The sequence below is a fragment of the Pelobates fuscus genome, chromosome 6 (genome assembly GCF_036172605.1).
Source record: "Pelobates fuscus isolate aPelFus1 chromosome 6, aPelFus1.pri, whole genome shotgun sequence".
Taxonomy (NCBI): domain Eukaryota; kingdom Metazoa; phylum Chordata; class Amphibia; order Anura; family Pelobatidae; genus Pelobates; species Pelobates fuscus.
Genome location: NC_086322.1, coordinates 179692283 through 179706123, shown reverse-complemented (window position 1 = coordinate 179706123; position 13841 = coordinate 179692283). Strand labels below are relative to the sequence as shown.

Here is a 13841-nt window from a genome sequence, read left to right as displayed (position 1 = left end):
GGCCATCTCAAGGTTTTGGAGAAACTGTAATGCTTACATTACAGGAGTAAAGTCTCCGCTAGCAGTCGTCATTCTGACAGCTACTAGAGGCGCTTCCACAGCACTGAGAGTAAAACACGGGACGGAGAAGCCCCTATAGGAAAGCAATAATTCAATACTTTCCTATAGGGAAGCTTGGAAGCGTGCAGCATTCACTTTGCATGCCCACCAGGTCCACAATGCTCTATGAGAAGTATTAGATTGGAAAGCGCCATAGGATGCCTCCTCCATGCTGTCACAGAAGTTAGAGAGGTAAGGAGCGCTTGGGGAGTCTCCTTGCTGGAACAAGGTAAGTAAATCTTTTTTTCTTACATTTTTATTGCAAACAGGGGGGACCGAAATAGCATATGGACAGAGGCACTAAAGAATTAGGAATATAAACCTGCTTTAAAAAGGGTTTGTCTTACAGAATTTTACACTACAATGAGAAAAATGAATTTTAAAGGGATCCTATAGTGCCAGGATAACAAAGCTCTTTTCCTGGCACTATAGGTTTTTAAGGCCCCCTCCCTCGGACCTCCCCTCCCACTTACCTGAATCCAGCGTCGATGTCGCTCGGCGCTGGGTCAGGCTCCGCCCATGCGCCTACCCCACGCGTGCATTAGACCTCCCCATAGGAAAGCTTTGTATGGGGAAAATCTGACGCTGGAGGTCCTCATGCAGAGCGTGATGATGTCCAGCGTCAGATAACGGACCAAAAGTCTGTTTGGATTCCAGAAGCCCTCTAGTGGTTGTCTGGTAGACAACGACAGAGGACAGACTTGGAACTGCAATGTTTTACATTTCCGCACAAAGTGCAAAAGGGTCACAGAACCCAAACCACTTAAATTAGTTGAAGTGGTCTGGGTGCCATTAAGGATAAAATAGCAAAACTTGAAGAATTCTCCCAGTCAGCTATGTGATCAGGTTGGATCTTTTGGCCTTATACTTTAAATTTACACAGAATTTTCCATAAATTCTCACTTTACTAAATAACACTATTGGTGTTCATTTTGAGTAGTGTTGGGATAGGAACATCCTGCAGTGTGTAATTTAATACATTTCTACTCAGTTGCGTGCTTTGGTATCAAAATGCCAACCCACCATAGGCCTCTGACAATGTCCGACAAGCACACAGATAATATCTGGAAAAAAACTCAGCAGTTTCATATGTTCATTATCATCTCCAAATTATGCATTTTTACATTCTCCACAATGTCAGCGTCTGCATACGTCTGACACAGGCTCAAAACAGGATGTAAAGCTCCTGTACATTATACCACAGATGCCTGCTTGTAGTATAGTTAACCTTTAAATTGGTTGTGAAAATAGTTTAGCCACCTGTGACAATCAAAAACATTGATTTAGGAATCATAAAAAAAAATTAAATAAAAAAAAACAAACATACATTTGTTTTACATTCTTAAAGGGACACTATAGTCACCTGAACAACTTTAACTTAATGAAGCCGTTTTGGCCAGGGGTGGTGTGGCTAGGGCTGCATAAACAGAAACAAAGTGATTTAACGCCTAAATGACAGTGAAATTGCAGGAGAATGATCGATACACTAAAACTGCTTTATTTAGCTAAAGGCATTTAGGTGACTATAGTGTTCCTTTAATAGTTATCCAAGAAAATCTGTCATTAAAACCTTGAAACAAACTAATTAAAAAATAAATTAAAAAACATTTATGGCGTGCCATCACTGAGTGGGCCGGTCTATACACTAAAGATCAAGTTGCAGCCAGTGTGCAGCAGACTTTTGCGGAGTGAGCAGATGATAACTTGCAAGCATGTTAATTTAAGTTTAATATTATATAAACATCATTATTCTGGAAGAGACTTGAAATATGTCCCCCACAATAGGAGAGAAACCTTAATGTGTACCAGTTGGTGCCAAGGGATTAGGCATTTTGTAACTCCACCCCCTTTGCCACACACACCCTTTTTACAAAGCAACTTCCTTACAAGAGGTACTCCGAGTATGTACTCAACTCAGGTAATGAGAGCCAAGCTGCTGACATGACACTGCCCCACAGTCAGTCATTGTCATATTATTATGTGCATCCTTAGCACAATTTTTGTCTCAAATTGGCGGAGATGCAGTTTACCTTTCAATCAGTCAGAGGTTAAGCTAAGCTAAAACAAAATGGCATGAATAGGAGTCCAAAACCTATGAAATGCACTTATGTTGTGTTAATGTCCATAGTGTTCCTATAACAATGAGAGAGTGGTCACCTTCATGAGGCAAGGTATTGGCCCATTCATTAGCACTGTGCTCCATTTCACTTACAGTTAGGCATGCCCAAAACAAGGTATTAATTCACATGGCTCTGATACATTGTGAGAGATATCTTTCCCTCATTTGCACCACCATCTACAGCCCCTAGACATAGTAGATTAAGCAAACATGAGAAACACCAATTTGGTTCTCTTTTGAAGAGAGGATTTCTAACAATTCCAACTTCCATAGATGACCCAGATTGCATCAGTAGTAAATATGGGCAATAGTCAACTATCCCCTATTTAATATAGAAATTGGGGAGGATAGTGACCACTTTTTTTGTTGCATCCCACAGCCAAAAATGGGAAAAGTAGAAACCATCAACTTAAACCAAAGTTAACAAAGTGAGGGATTTTTTTTTATTTTGGACAAGTAGAATACAGAATGTGAGAACTCAGGTGTCAACTTGATAACAATGCTAAATGAACCTCTCTGACATTAGGCATTCAACATACGTTCAGATTAATAATGGTTGAGTGCTTACAAATGGTTGCAGTGATGCTTTAGACAATAGGAGGCACAAGTTTTCCCTTTGTCCAAGGTATAGAAACAAAAGAGCGACTAATCTCTAAGGGTAGTGAAAGATTTTTTTTTTTCCAGGAATCCATTTCTAAATCTGTTATTCTTAAAGTAGAGTTCATCTTGAATATTAAACGCTGCTTCAAAGACCTGAATCCCAGGGGTGCCTCTGCCCATTTGTCCACCCACCCCTTTCCCCTGGCAGTTGTGCAGAATGATAATGAACCCAGGCTTCACTCCTTGTGTTGGTATTTCGGATGTACATTAAGGATTCAGCTTCATGCACACGCACACCCTCCTGCTGATTAAAGGACAGTACAATAAGCGTGCTGCTCCTTTTGTGTGACAGCTCGCTCACAATTACATGGAGACGACAACAGGGGGGGGTGGCAGTCTCCTATCTCCAGCCAACAAGCACATACCAGCATCTCCCTGGTAATCTGATCAAACAAAGGCTATCATCATCATAATGAGCAAACACAATGAAAAGAGCTAAATTAATGGCCTGTCTCCATGCTTGCTTAACTGCCCTCCTAGCGCCTGTTAGGGTCACATCATAGTGGTGAAATGACAGAGAGAAAAACGGAATATAACCACAGTTTATTCAAGATATGAAAAATATACAGCAGAACACAAAGGAACTCATGACAACCGAACACCTTAATCCTGTGTGGCAATAGAAACGCACTATACAATGCCCTGCGATGGACAACTCACCCTTGTCTTTCTAAGGATTGATTATGCTAGGTTTGTTCATTCCCCCCACCAGTTTAGAGCAATTAAAAATGTATTATCTTGAGAATAAAAGTCAACTAATTAGGATCAACTAATACAAATAATTCTGGGATTAGAGGATTTGTACCAAAACTGATATTACCACTTGGAATTAATCATTTTACCATCAGTGTGTTTCAGGGTGTACAACAGCCCAGACGCTCAAGCAGTGAAAAACAAGCAGATGATATCTGACACTTTCTTCCAAGGCAAAAGTCAGGAAACTTTGGCTTGAAATGCGGCCTAGAAAATTTAACTCATTAGACCCCTTCATGCTTCTCTCACAAGCACTCTTGAATAAAGCTGTAAACACATAACTAGACCAAGCATTCATCCTGCTCAGAATCAAGCAGGGGGAGATTTATCCGAGCATTCTTTCTAAAAACTATTCTAAATTACTATAAGTGGTGCAATCGCCATGGAAACCAGGCAGACAGTCCACTGTTGACTCCTCCACATTTTATAAGAGAACACTTTCATAAATTACCCCCTCTGTCCTCTTTTTTTTGGGGAGGGGGGGGGGAAGGGGAGGGAAGCAGGTGTGGAGAGAGTGTGTCAACTACTTTTCCCAAGATGTTAAGGGTGGCTGAGCATTGTAGAAATGTTCTGAGGTGCCAGCGTTAGCCATCACTGGTCTGGAGTTCTGATACCTGGTATATGACTCAATGTCTTCATAATCCACAACCTCCTCCTCCTCCTCCTGCCCCCCCCCCCCCCCCCCTACCAGCATGCATGGGTTATAAAAAAAAACAACAACAACAAAACATACATTTAAAATAAATTAAATGTGGCATCTAACTAAAACATGTCTCTCTCCACCCTGCTGTAATCTTATCGGGCACAGTGTGGGTGTTGCAGGCTGCCTGAGCTGGGCTGCAGTCACTTGCCGCCCCCTCCTCCCCCCCCCCCCCCCGCTTGACTTCTAGGTGCAGTATTCTGGCAAAAGGGTTTGTTTGTCATACATGTATTTGGCACAATGGCATGCCCTGTGTAAGGCCTAACAAAGGACAGTGGATGATGGTACAGAATCAAAGCAGTATCAAGTTCACGTTCATATAAATAAATTGTGTTTGTTAACAGTATATCGTGCAAAAGTCCATATGATTTATTGCAGACTAATAATGGCATACACATATTTACACAAAGGACACACAGGCAATTCAATATAGCAAATATTAGATAACAGGTTACGGAACTTCAGTGCAGTAAACTGTAGTGTCTCACAAAAAGTTATATTATTCTTTGAAATAAGCAAACTCACATGAAGTATAAACATCGAATGTAATATTCATCATATGCATCAGTAAAAAAAAGATTATCAAGAATCAACTTAAACGTCATCTCAAGTAATTTAGCAAAATATCATTGATACAGCCATTTCTCAATAAGCTCAGCTGGTAAACCGCAGATCAAGTATTAATATAGAAGTGTGTAAATGTGACATTTTGCAAAGCATTCAATGGACAGATTAAAAAATGTTTTTCGAAGATGTCATTTAAGGCTATAAAGGGCAGAAATACTGAGGACTTGTAAGAGTGTCACCAACAGGAAAGTGAGTAGAGCAATCACCATGTGAACCATCAGACTATCCTTGCTGATTATATTAGTTTCCATGGCGATTGCTCCACTTTTAGAACCCGGCCTCACCTTCGTATTAGTGATACTTGTACAAATCTCCTGCAGTCTGTATGGTGACTATTCTACATTGAAGAAGAAAAAATATGCTCCATTTTTATTATTATTCTGATATGATTTCTTGGTATCTCATCCATTGATGCCAATGTAACTAAACACCATTATTGCAATTGAGTTGGTAAATTTGGTATTAGACAATAAACACATGGAATGCATCAGTAAAACAAAAACAGAAAACAAACAAAAAATATATATTACATATTTATCTTTTTACATAGTTACGTGTCAGTCGTTTCGACATTGCAAGGATAAAAAAAAAAAAAAGCCAAAACAACAAAGACAGCATTTGATCTCCTCCTCCAGGGCAGATGAATGGTCAGGATTTTTATGATGTAAAGTTGTTTTCCCAACGCTTGTCATGAGTAAATCAAGCAAAGCATTCTCAATCACGCATCAATGCAAATAAACTGACAAAATACTGCTTGCAAGCAAACGCTTCCAATAATCTAAAGGCATGATGACTACCTTCAATTTGGAGAAACAGGAAGTGCGAAAACAGAAATGGCTTAGAGTGCAAATTCTTCTTCACAAAAAAAAATAATAATGTAAAAAAAAAAAAAAAATTACCACATTATCACTTCATGCTAACAGACTGGAACCATTTGAATTTTATTTATTAGGGCAAATCATTCAATAAGACACTGGCTTTATTTTTAATGTAGCAAAACACTATTAAAAGTCAATAGTATTGTGTTTACGTTTTTCTTCATTCTTGTTTACATCTTTACTTACTTAACTCTCCAATGCCATAACAGAAAGAAATATTAAGCAGATCTGCCAAAACAATGTTAACATTTTATAGATGCCAAATTATAGAATCTCCTGCCTCACATGGAACAGTGGCTGTTTCACACGTAGCCCTATTGTTAGCAGAAGAAAAAATCCACATGGTTTGTTTATGGATAAAGTCTACTTGATTATAGTAGCAGTCTATCCTGTAAACTGGAAAGTGACATAGTTTACATCCACATCCTAGCTACAGCAGGGGTAAATATATAGTCACATTGTACAATGCACACAATGCCAAATAACTCCTCTCTCAAAACAATTAAAGGTCTGAAGGAAGTGTCAAATAGTGCCAATTTTAGCAGCCACTATTTAACACAACAAAGAGAGTTGACTTTTGTGTGAACCACAAGGTTCCAAACACCGTTTTATTAGCATGCAAAGGTAAACAGCAAACATCGATTGCAAGCTCTTGGGGACAGATACTGTTTATTGCAAATGTGACCAGCTCTCACCTGTGTGGGAAGCATCAGCTCTGCATCTTCGGCTTGCCATAGCTCCACCATGCTGGGCACCGGCTCAATGACTATGGGTAGCACAAAACACAAAGACAAAAGAACTAATTTAATCCCAGGCAACTGAACAAAAGGTTAAGGATTCAAGCATGGCATATCCCCATACATGCACACACCTAGCAGCCAAGGGAAACAATACTTTGCAATAGCAGCTGCTTGGAAGCCTCTCAGATGACCCGATGGGATCAGCTACGTTAAAGTTGAGGACATGTCCAGGAGGTCACCACACCACTAGAATAGAGAGTATGTGGCCAATATCCAGGGGGTGGTTAGCTGCCATACAAGGCTCCCTACTGACAGTGGGCATACTACACTCACAGCCCAGTGCCCACTCTCTCTGACGCCCTCAGTGCCCCCCTGTCACCATCTGCCCTAGCAGCTCAATGCACACCACCAATGCTAAGCAATGTGGGGTGCAGAAAGGGGGGTCTTTCTGCACCCCACATTGCTTAGCACCCCCAAACAAATAATGCACAATCCCCCAAAACAGATCTATGTTGCCCAAAGCAGGCCCATTTCTTCTCCTCCATCCCCACTGAAGCTGCAGCAGAGGTTAGCTCCATAGGAAGGCGTGCTGCCATCTCCCCCTTTTGTGTTTCTGCCATTTCCCCCCTCTAGCTGCCTCACCTTGCCCCCCTCCTTGCCGAAAGCAGGGCAGCAGGACGTGGAAGACCCCCAGCAGGAGGTTGACAGCCGTGGCGGTGCAGCAGTGGCTGCCCCTATGCGGGTGAAGCAGCCCGGCCATGCTGCTGCTGCTGCTGCTAGCTCTGTGCTCGGGTGTCAGCAGCGCAGGGCGTGCACACGTGGGGCTCCGAGTCTCCGTGAACGCGCGCCGTATGAGCGCACCCCCTTCTGTCTGCGTGCACCAGCAAGCTCTGTGTCTGTGAACAGCCACCACAGGGAGGTGCTAAGAGCCTCATGGACACAAAGCAGGGATGGCTCTCTGTGTGCCCTCCCCAAATATTATTGTTAGCAGCCTGCCCTAGTAAGGCATGCCATGCATTATATCCCCCAACCACTCAGGCTTTATCAAACCTTCATAATGGGGTCTGCAGTAAAATGTGAATTGTAAACATCTAGACAGAAATATGTGATTTGGTGCCATTATTCTCCAACTCAGCTATAGTCACAGAATGACTAGTTTACCCTAAAATCTTGTAATTCAGGTTTCATTTTAATACAATGATTAGCTCAGTGAATACATGGCATTAAATGCGTTTTGTTGCCCTTTAGGATGTATTAAAATGTTCTCACATGCAATGTATGAGCACATTGCTATTGTGATAGTAACGGTAATAATTGGTAATCTCTCGCCCTGTGACATGAAGCTTTTAACCCCTAAGGAGGTAAAAAAAAAAAAAGGGTAGATGTAATTATGTTTCCTTGGTAACGTGACAGTGGAGATCATAACAGCTAGATTTATTCTCTGAACACAGAATTGGGAATTGAAATAAGAAAAGCAAAATTTAGGAAATAATCGCTCCTTTGGGAAAATTCTAAAAAAAAGATTGTAAAAAATCAGCTTTAGACGCTGCTTGGCTATTTATGCCTCAGTTTTGCCTTTCAGATTTCAACTGTTTAGCGAATACATTTTCAACAAGGTTAGTCACCAAACTGTTGGTTATTCATTACAGCGTGTGAGGGATTCATAGACAAATAACTAAATATACACTTGTAACGCCAAAAGCTGGAGGCTGAAAACCAGTCAACTTCGAAAATGTTTACAGTTTAGCAACTTTAATCTAAAATGTACAATTGCTCGGAGAACTGCAGGCAATTCACAGTTTAGTGATTTAATCACTAACCACCTGACTAGTGAATCGAAAACCAATTTGCAAAAACTTGGGCAAAAATAACTAAACAGAAAAAATCACCAAGACGCTGATCTATTGTCTCAGCTTGACTGGAATTCAAAATCTCTTAGCATTGACTCAGTACTGAATGTAAAATCCCTTCAATATTCAAGTACATGACTGCTGACCCTCTGCTCCTCCATCCGTTACCCTTCCCTCCAAATAACTCACAGACAACCACATTTTGTGGGTAAGGGGACTTACCCACAGATTTATTCATCAACAGCAAAACTTAATATTCCCCAGCAGACAGCTACCAATCAACTCAATCTACCCGAGCATCTTCAGCCGGAAGTCCGTCTTCGACCAGGACAGACCAGACCAGGCTGCGACTCCCCAAGCCCGTCTGGGCAATGTACTCACCACCAAAACCGCCACCACAGCCTCTCCCTTGTAACTGGAAGCCAGCGCTTGTTCAACTGCTGATTGCAGTCCCAAATTGAAAATGTCCAACCCTATGTCATTAAGATGTAACCCATGGTCCCGCATCAAGCTTAAGTTGTTCCCTTCCAGTTCAACATGACGAACCACAACACCACCCAGCCTCCGCACAAAACGTGAAATTGTCAAGTTGAACCGGCACCTACCACGCTCCACCGCTTTAGCCTGTGGTAGCACCCCCCAAACTGGATGAGGAATGACTTCGGACCACACCAGCGTTTTACCACACACCGAGCCAAGTCATGTTTGCATGCATAAATCAAGTCCACCATACGGCACCGTTCCAAGTCATTCCCCCCGGCATGGATCGCCATAACCACTGGCCCAGATACAAAGCGACAGAGCGCAACGCACTCCTGATAAACTTGGTGCCAACAAAAACCATGTATCCTCCGTCATCGTACCATGACCTGCTCAAGCGGGAGCCCTAGATACCAGCCGTAAGGTCTCTGCTCCACTTAGCCGCCCCATAAATAAAGGAGTGACCGAGTATTCAAACAAAATGAGGGGTACCTGTAGAGAGAACACAACAACTTACAACAGGTGAGGACGAATATACAACTGAAATCGGTGGGAATCCCACCGACCCATACGCTGCATCGGACAGCCTTAACTGATGCGCCTCCGTCGCTGCACCAATTCAGAAAGAGTGTGGTGAGTATCCTTTGTCCACCACACCCAATGTCCACAATCCGGCCTTAAATACACTAGAGAAATGAGATCAAGTTAAGACCAAACCATCAGAGTGAAGCAAAAAGGAGTCATCAGACTCTGCCCGGGAACCCAGGTATCGAACCAGCAGCGCACTGGACACCATATACCCGCTGTAATCCCAATACTAACCGTCCTACCACACCCTAGCTGATCAGTTTTGGACCTCCGTATGAACAGCTCCACTCCATCCGACCCCATGCAAACATCCTCCCTGCGAGAGATGCACATGACCCTAGGCGACAAGGCAACCAACTCCCCGATCCGCAGTGCTGCGTAAAAAAAAAAAGAGAAAAGGCACCCGAAACAGAAGCGCCTCGAAGGGGGAGAAGCACACCGATGAAAGAACCCCACACAACAATCCGGTATAACCGCCCGAGATTGCGCCAACAAATCCGCACACTGCGAGGAATTAGCCGAACCGACAAACAAGAAGTCGTCGAGATAGTGAAAGAGAGAAGAACAGCCCGACACCCGCGCCAAGATCCATTCTAACAGGAACTGAAAACTTCAAAATAAAAACAAGAAATCGAAGTCGAAGAAAAAAATCACCCTGAAACTGACACCTCAACAGATGAAAACAATCTGGGTGAACTGGCAGCAACCGAAAAGCCGACTGGATATCAGACTTTGCCACAAGCACACCACTCACAGAAACAGAGTCCAGGGCTGTAGAAGGGGGCCACAATTTGACACCCTGCCTACAGTCCTGGGCACCATAAATCTTGCTCTCACATGGGTCCCCATTGACCGCCCACCCAGGTGAACATCCTAAGGAAATGTGCTGCACACACCTATGCGTTTAAGATTGAAGGCCACACGCCTCACATATACAAACTATCAATAAAGCATTTGTAATATAAAGGACGGAGACATTAAAGACATAAAATAAAGAAATGTGCATAAATTATTTCTTGAACAATAATCTTCTCTGGTTATCTGTATGGACTCAGAAAATTACATTTACATGATTATATGATTTCTCTGTTGATGAATGATTAATTAGAAAGTGCACTTTTTACTTTAAACACAAGTTTCTAATAAATGACCCTTGAGATATTGTAAGTGCCTGTAGGATGGTTGTAAATTGCGGTAGGCCACAAAACCCGATCCAGGAGGTGGGTCACTACTTTAAAATTAGTTATAAACATCTACATACAAACATTGAGTGATGAGTAACTTCTAGTCCGACCTTAGATATGCTTTTTATCTTTTATTAACGGTAAATGAGAATAGGAATACCGTCTAAGCAAACATTTGTTTTGCAGAGACCTTATAACCCAGAAAAAGATCTACTACTTTGCTTTAATTGATAAAAGAGTAATTTTATCTATCCACTTTTCAATATACTCCTTAGTTTTATCTTGTTGATTAACTAGTCCCTTTTCCATCTTAAACAGAAACAATAATTGTTCTTTTATTAAGAACCAGTTTGGTAGTACATCTTCTTTCTAGTATCTGGCGACAAGAATTTTAGCTGTCACTATTATTTGTAGAAGGAAAATTTTCAGACTTTTATTGGCGTTAATTAGGGATGTGCATGGGCAAAAAAATCAGTTTGGTTCGGCACTTCCGAAATTCGGGACTTCGGCACTTCGGTTTCAAGACTTCGGCACGTCTGGACTTTGGCAATTCGGAACTTTGGCAATTCCCCTATCCCTAACCCTAAGCTTAACCCTAAACACTAAGCACCTCAACCACTTACACATCTAGGGTTAAGGTTAAGGTTAGGGTTAGGGTTAGGGTTAGATTCCTGTCATCATTCCTGTAATTTTCCCTCCCTCTCCTGTTTTGCCACTTTTCAGAAATCCTAAGCACTTCGGAAATTCAGCACTTCGGCGGTTCGGTTCGCCACATCTGAAATTTGGCACTTTGGCAATTCGGACATTCGGAAGCATCTGAATGTCTGAATTGCCTAAATTCGTCCAAATTTACATTCGGAATGAAACAAATACACATGTCTAACATTAATTAATTCAAAATGCATTAGAAATATTTCAGGGCTAATAGGTAAGTCTTCTTCTGTAATGTTTTGAATCTGCGAATGTAAATTCTTCCAGTAAACTTGTATAAAATCGCATTTCCACCAGATGTGTATAATTCCCTCTTCTGGCCTTACATCTCCAACACACATCCTCAACATTCTGGAATATCTTGGATAAAAGACTAGATACTAAATAGTCTGTTGATCATTTTGAAAGTCCATTCTTTTCCAGAATTTTTTTTATTTAGGTCTTTTTCCTGGAAATATTAGAGGTGGTTCAGACATTCTCAGAATATCAGCACATTTAAATAAAAAATTTTTTTTTATCTCATAGCCTGTTGTATGTTTTCCCAGAGCCTCATACATTTCAAAAAGGAAAAACGATTTAATTTTTTTTTTTTTAATCCTTATAAAGTTAAAGTATTCAGAGAGTGGTAAAGTACATTTTTCTCTGATAGTTTCAAAAGTCATAATCTTAGGACATACCATTATATCTGAGATTTTCTCAATACCAGCATTTGTCCATTGGTCTAATTTTAGGTGTTTGATATTTTATGCAAGAATTTTAAAGTTTGGAGTTTTAATTATAATTTTTTTTATTTTCCTATCGTTCTTTATCTTTAACCACACTTTCAGAATAGAGTTCACTACAAAGCTTCCAGCACTTAATTTGAGAAAGGAAGAATTAGACTCTTGCAAGGACAAAAACTATTTTAGCATTTTACTTTCTTCCATAAGATCCTGTTCAACCTCATACCAACGTTGTTTCTTGGATAAAGGCATTTGTGTAATATGGAATAAAAAACTTGCTTTACAATATTGTTGGATTACTGGGAAACCCACACCACCCTGTATGTTTTTGCAGGGCTAGGTATTTGCTAGCCATTCTTGGATTTTTACTATGCCATATGAATTTTAAAAATGCGTGTGGAATCATCATTAACCAACTCTCTGGGATGGAGAAAGGTATCATTCTCGTCATGTAGAGCCCCTTGGGTAATATGTATGTATTTATAATGTTTAATCTGCCCCACCACGAGAATTCCAACGATTTCCACTCTTTCAGCGATTTATTTGTTTGCAAGCCTAAGGAGAGGAAATTACATTCAATTATCTTAGTTGGATCGGAGCATACTTTAATGCCCAAGTATTTAAATGACTGTTCTGCCCAAAGAAAATGTAACTTTTCTTTAATTTTATTTTTTACTTCATTAAAGTGTTACTAGTCAAAATTGTTGATTTGTCCATATTTAATTTATATCCCTATACTTTTGAGAATTATTCTATTACTTTTATGAGATGTATTACTGATTGAACCGGATCTTGTATTGTTAAAATTACATCATCGGTGTACATATTTATCTTGATGTTACTTGAGTTGGGATTAAAACGAAACATTCTGTAATTTTGTCTTATGGCTACGGCTACCGATTCCAAAGACAAAATATAGAGTAATGGGGACAGGGGGCACCCCTGTCTAGTTCCGTTAGTTAAGTGAAATCAGGCAGATGTGAAACTCTGACCCATTACCCTAGCGGTCGGGAATGTAGGTCAGGAATGTATAAAATGCATTAATATGATCCAGGAACCTGCCCTCCAATCCATACGCCGACAATGAAGACCTCAGGAACTCCCAGCTGACCCTGTCAAATGCTTTCTCTGCGTCTAATGAAAAGGTCAGCATGGGAGTCCCCCAAATCTGTACAGCACCTAGAATGTCTATGAGTCTTCTAATGTTATGAATTGCCGATCTGCCCTGAATAAATACCACTTGATCTCAATTTAGCAGACTATCAATTACTGTTTTCAATCTCTCTACCAACATAGAAGAATAGAGATTGATGTCTATGTTCAGCAGGGAGATGGGTCGATAATTTTTAACAAATTCTGGGTCTTTATCTTGTTTCGGTATCGGGACAATATTTGCCTGCATGAATTCTTTGGGGATTTTAGTTGAGTACCCAAAGGCCTTAAATGTTTCCAACAGATCTGTTTTTATGTTATTTTTCATTAACTTATAAAAATGATTGTTAAATCCATCTGGCTCAGGTGTTTTTTTTGTTTTTAGTTTATCAATGCAAGTCATCAGTTCTATTTCTGCAAATGGTTTATTTAAGTGAAATAATTGTATTTGTGTTTCGGCAGAGATATTGTTAAAGTTACTTATATCTATTTTTGAAGGTCTGTTTGTTAAATTATACAATTTTTGATAGAATGTACTAAAGACTGTATCTATTTTCTTTGGTCTCAATAAAGTTTCA

General features: G+C 40.5%; 1 protein-coding gene across 1 annotated transcript in view; it reads right to left on the bottom strand.

Moving 5' to 3' along the window:
• The window catches only part of TMEM131L (transmembrane 131 like), a 117874-nt gene extending 110399 nt beyond the window's left edge, over nt 1–7475 (bottom strand). Inside the window, exons 1-2 of the mRNA XM_063458538.1 lie at nt 7219–7475; nt 6532–6602 (exon numbers count right to left, since the gene is read on the bottom strand). Coding sequence (XP_063314608.1) covers nt 6532–6602; nt 7219–7336 — 189 coding nt within the window. The 5' untranslated portion in view covers nt 7337–7475. The remainder of the gene's footprint in view (nt 1–6531; nt 6603–7218) is intronic.
• Between the last annotated feature and the right edge of the window lie 6366 nt (nt 7476–13841).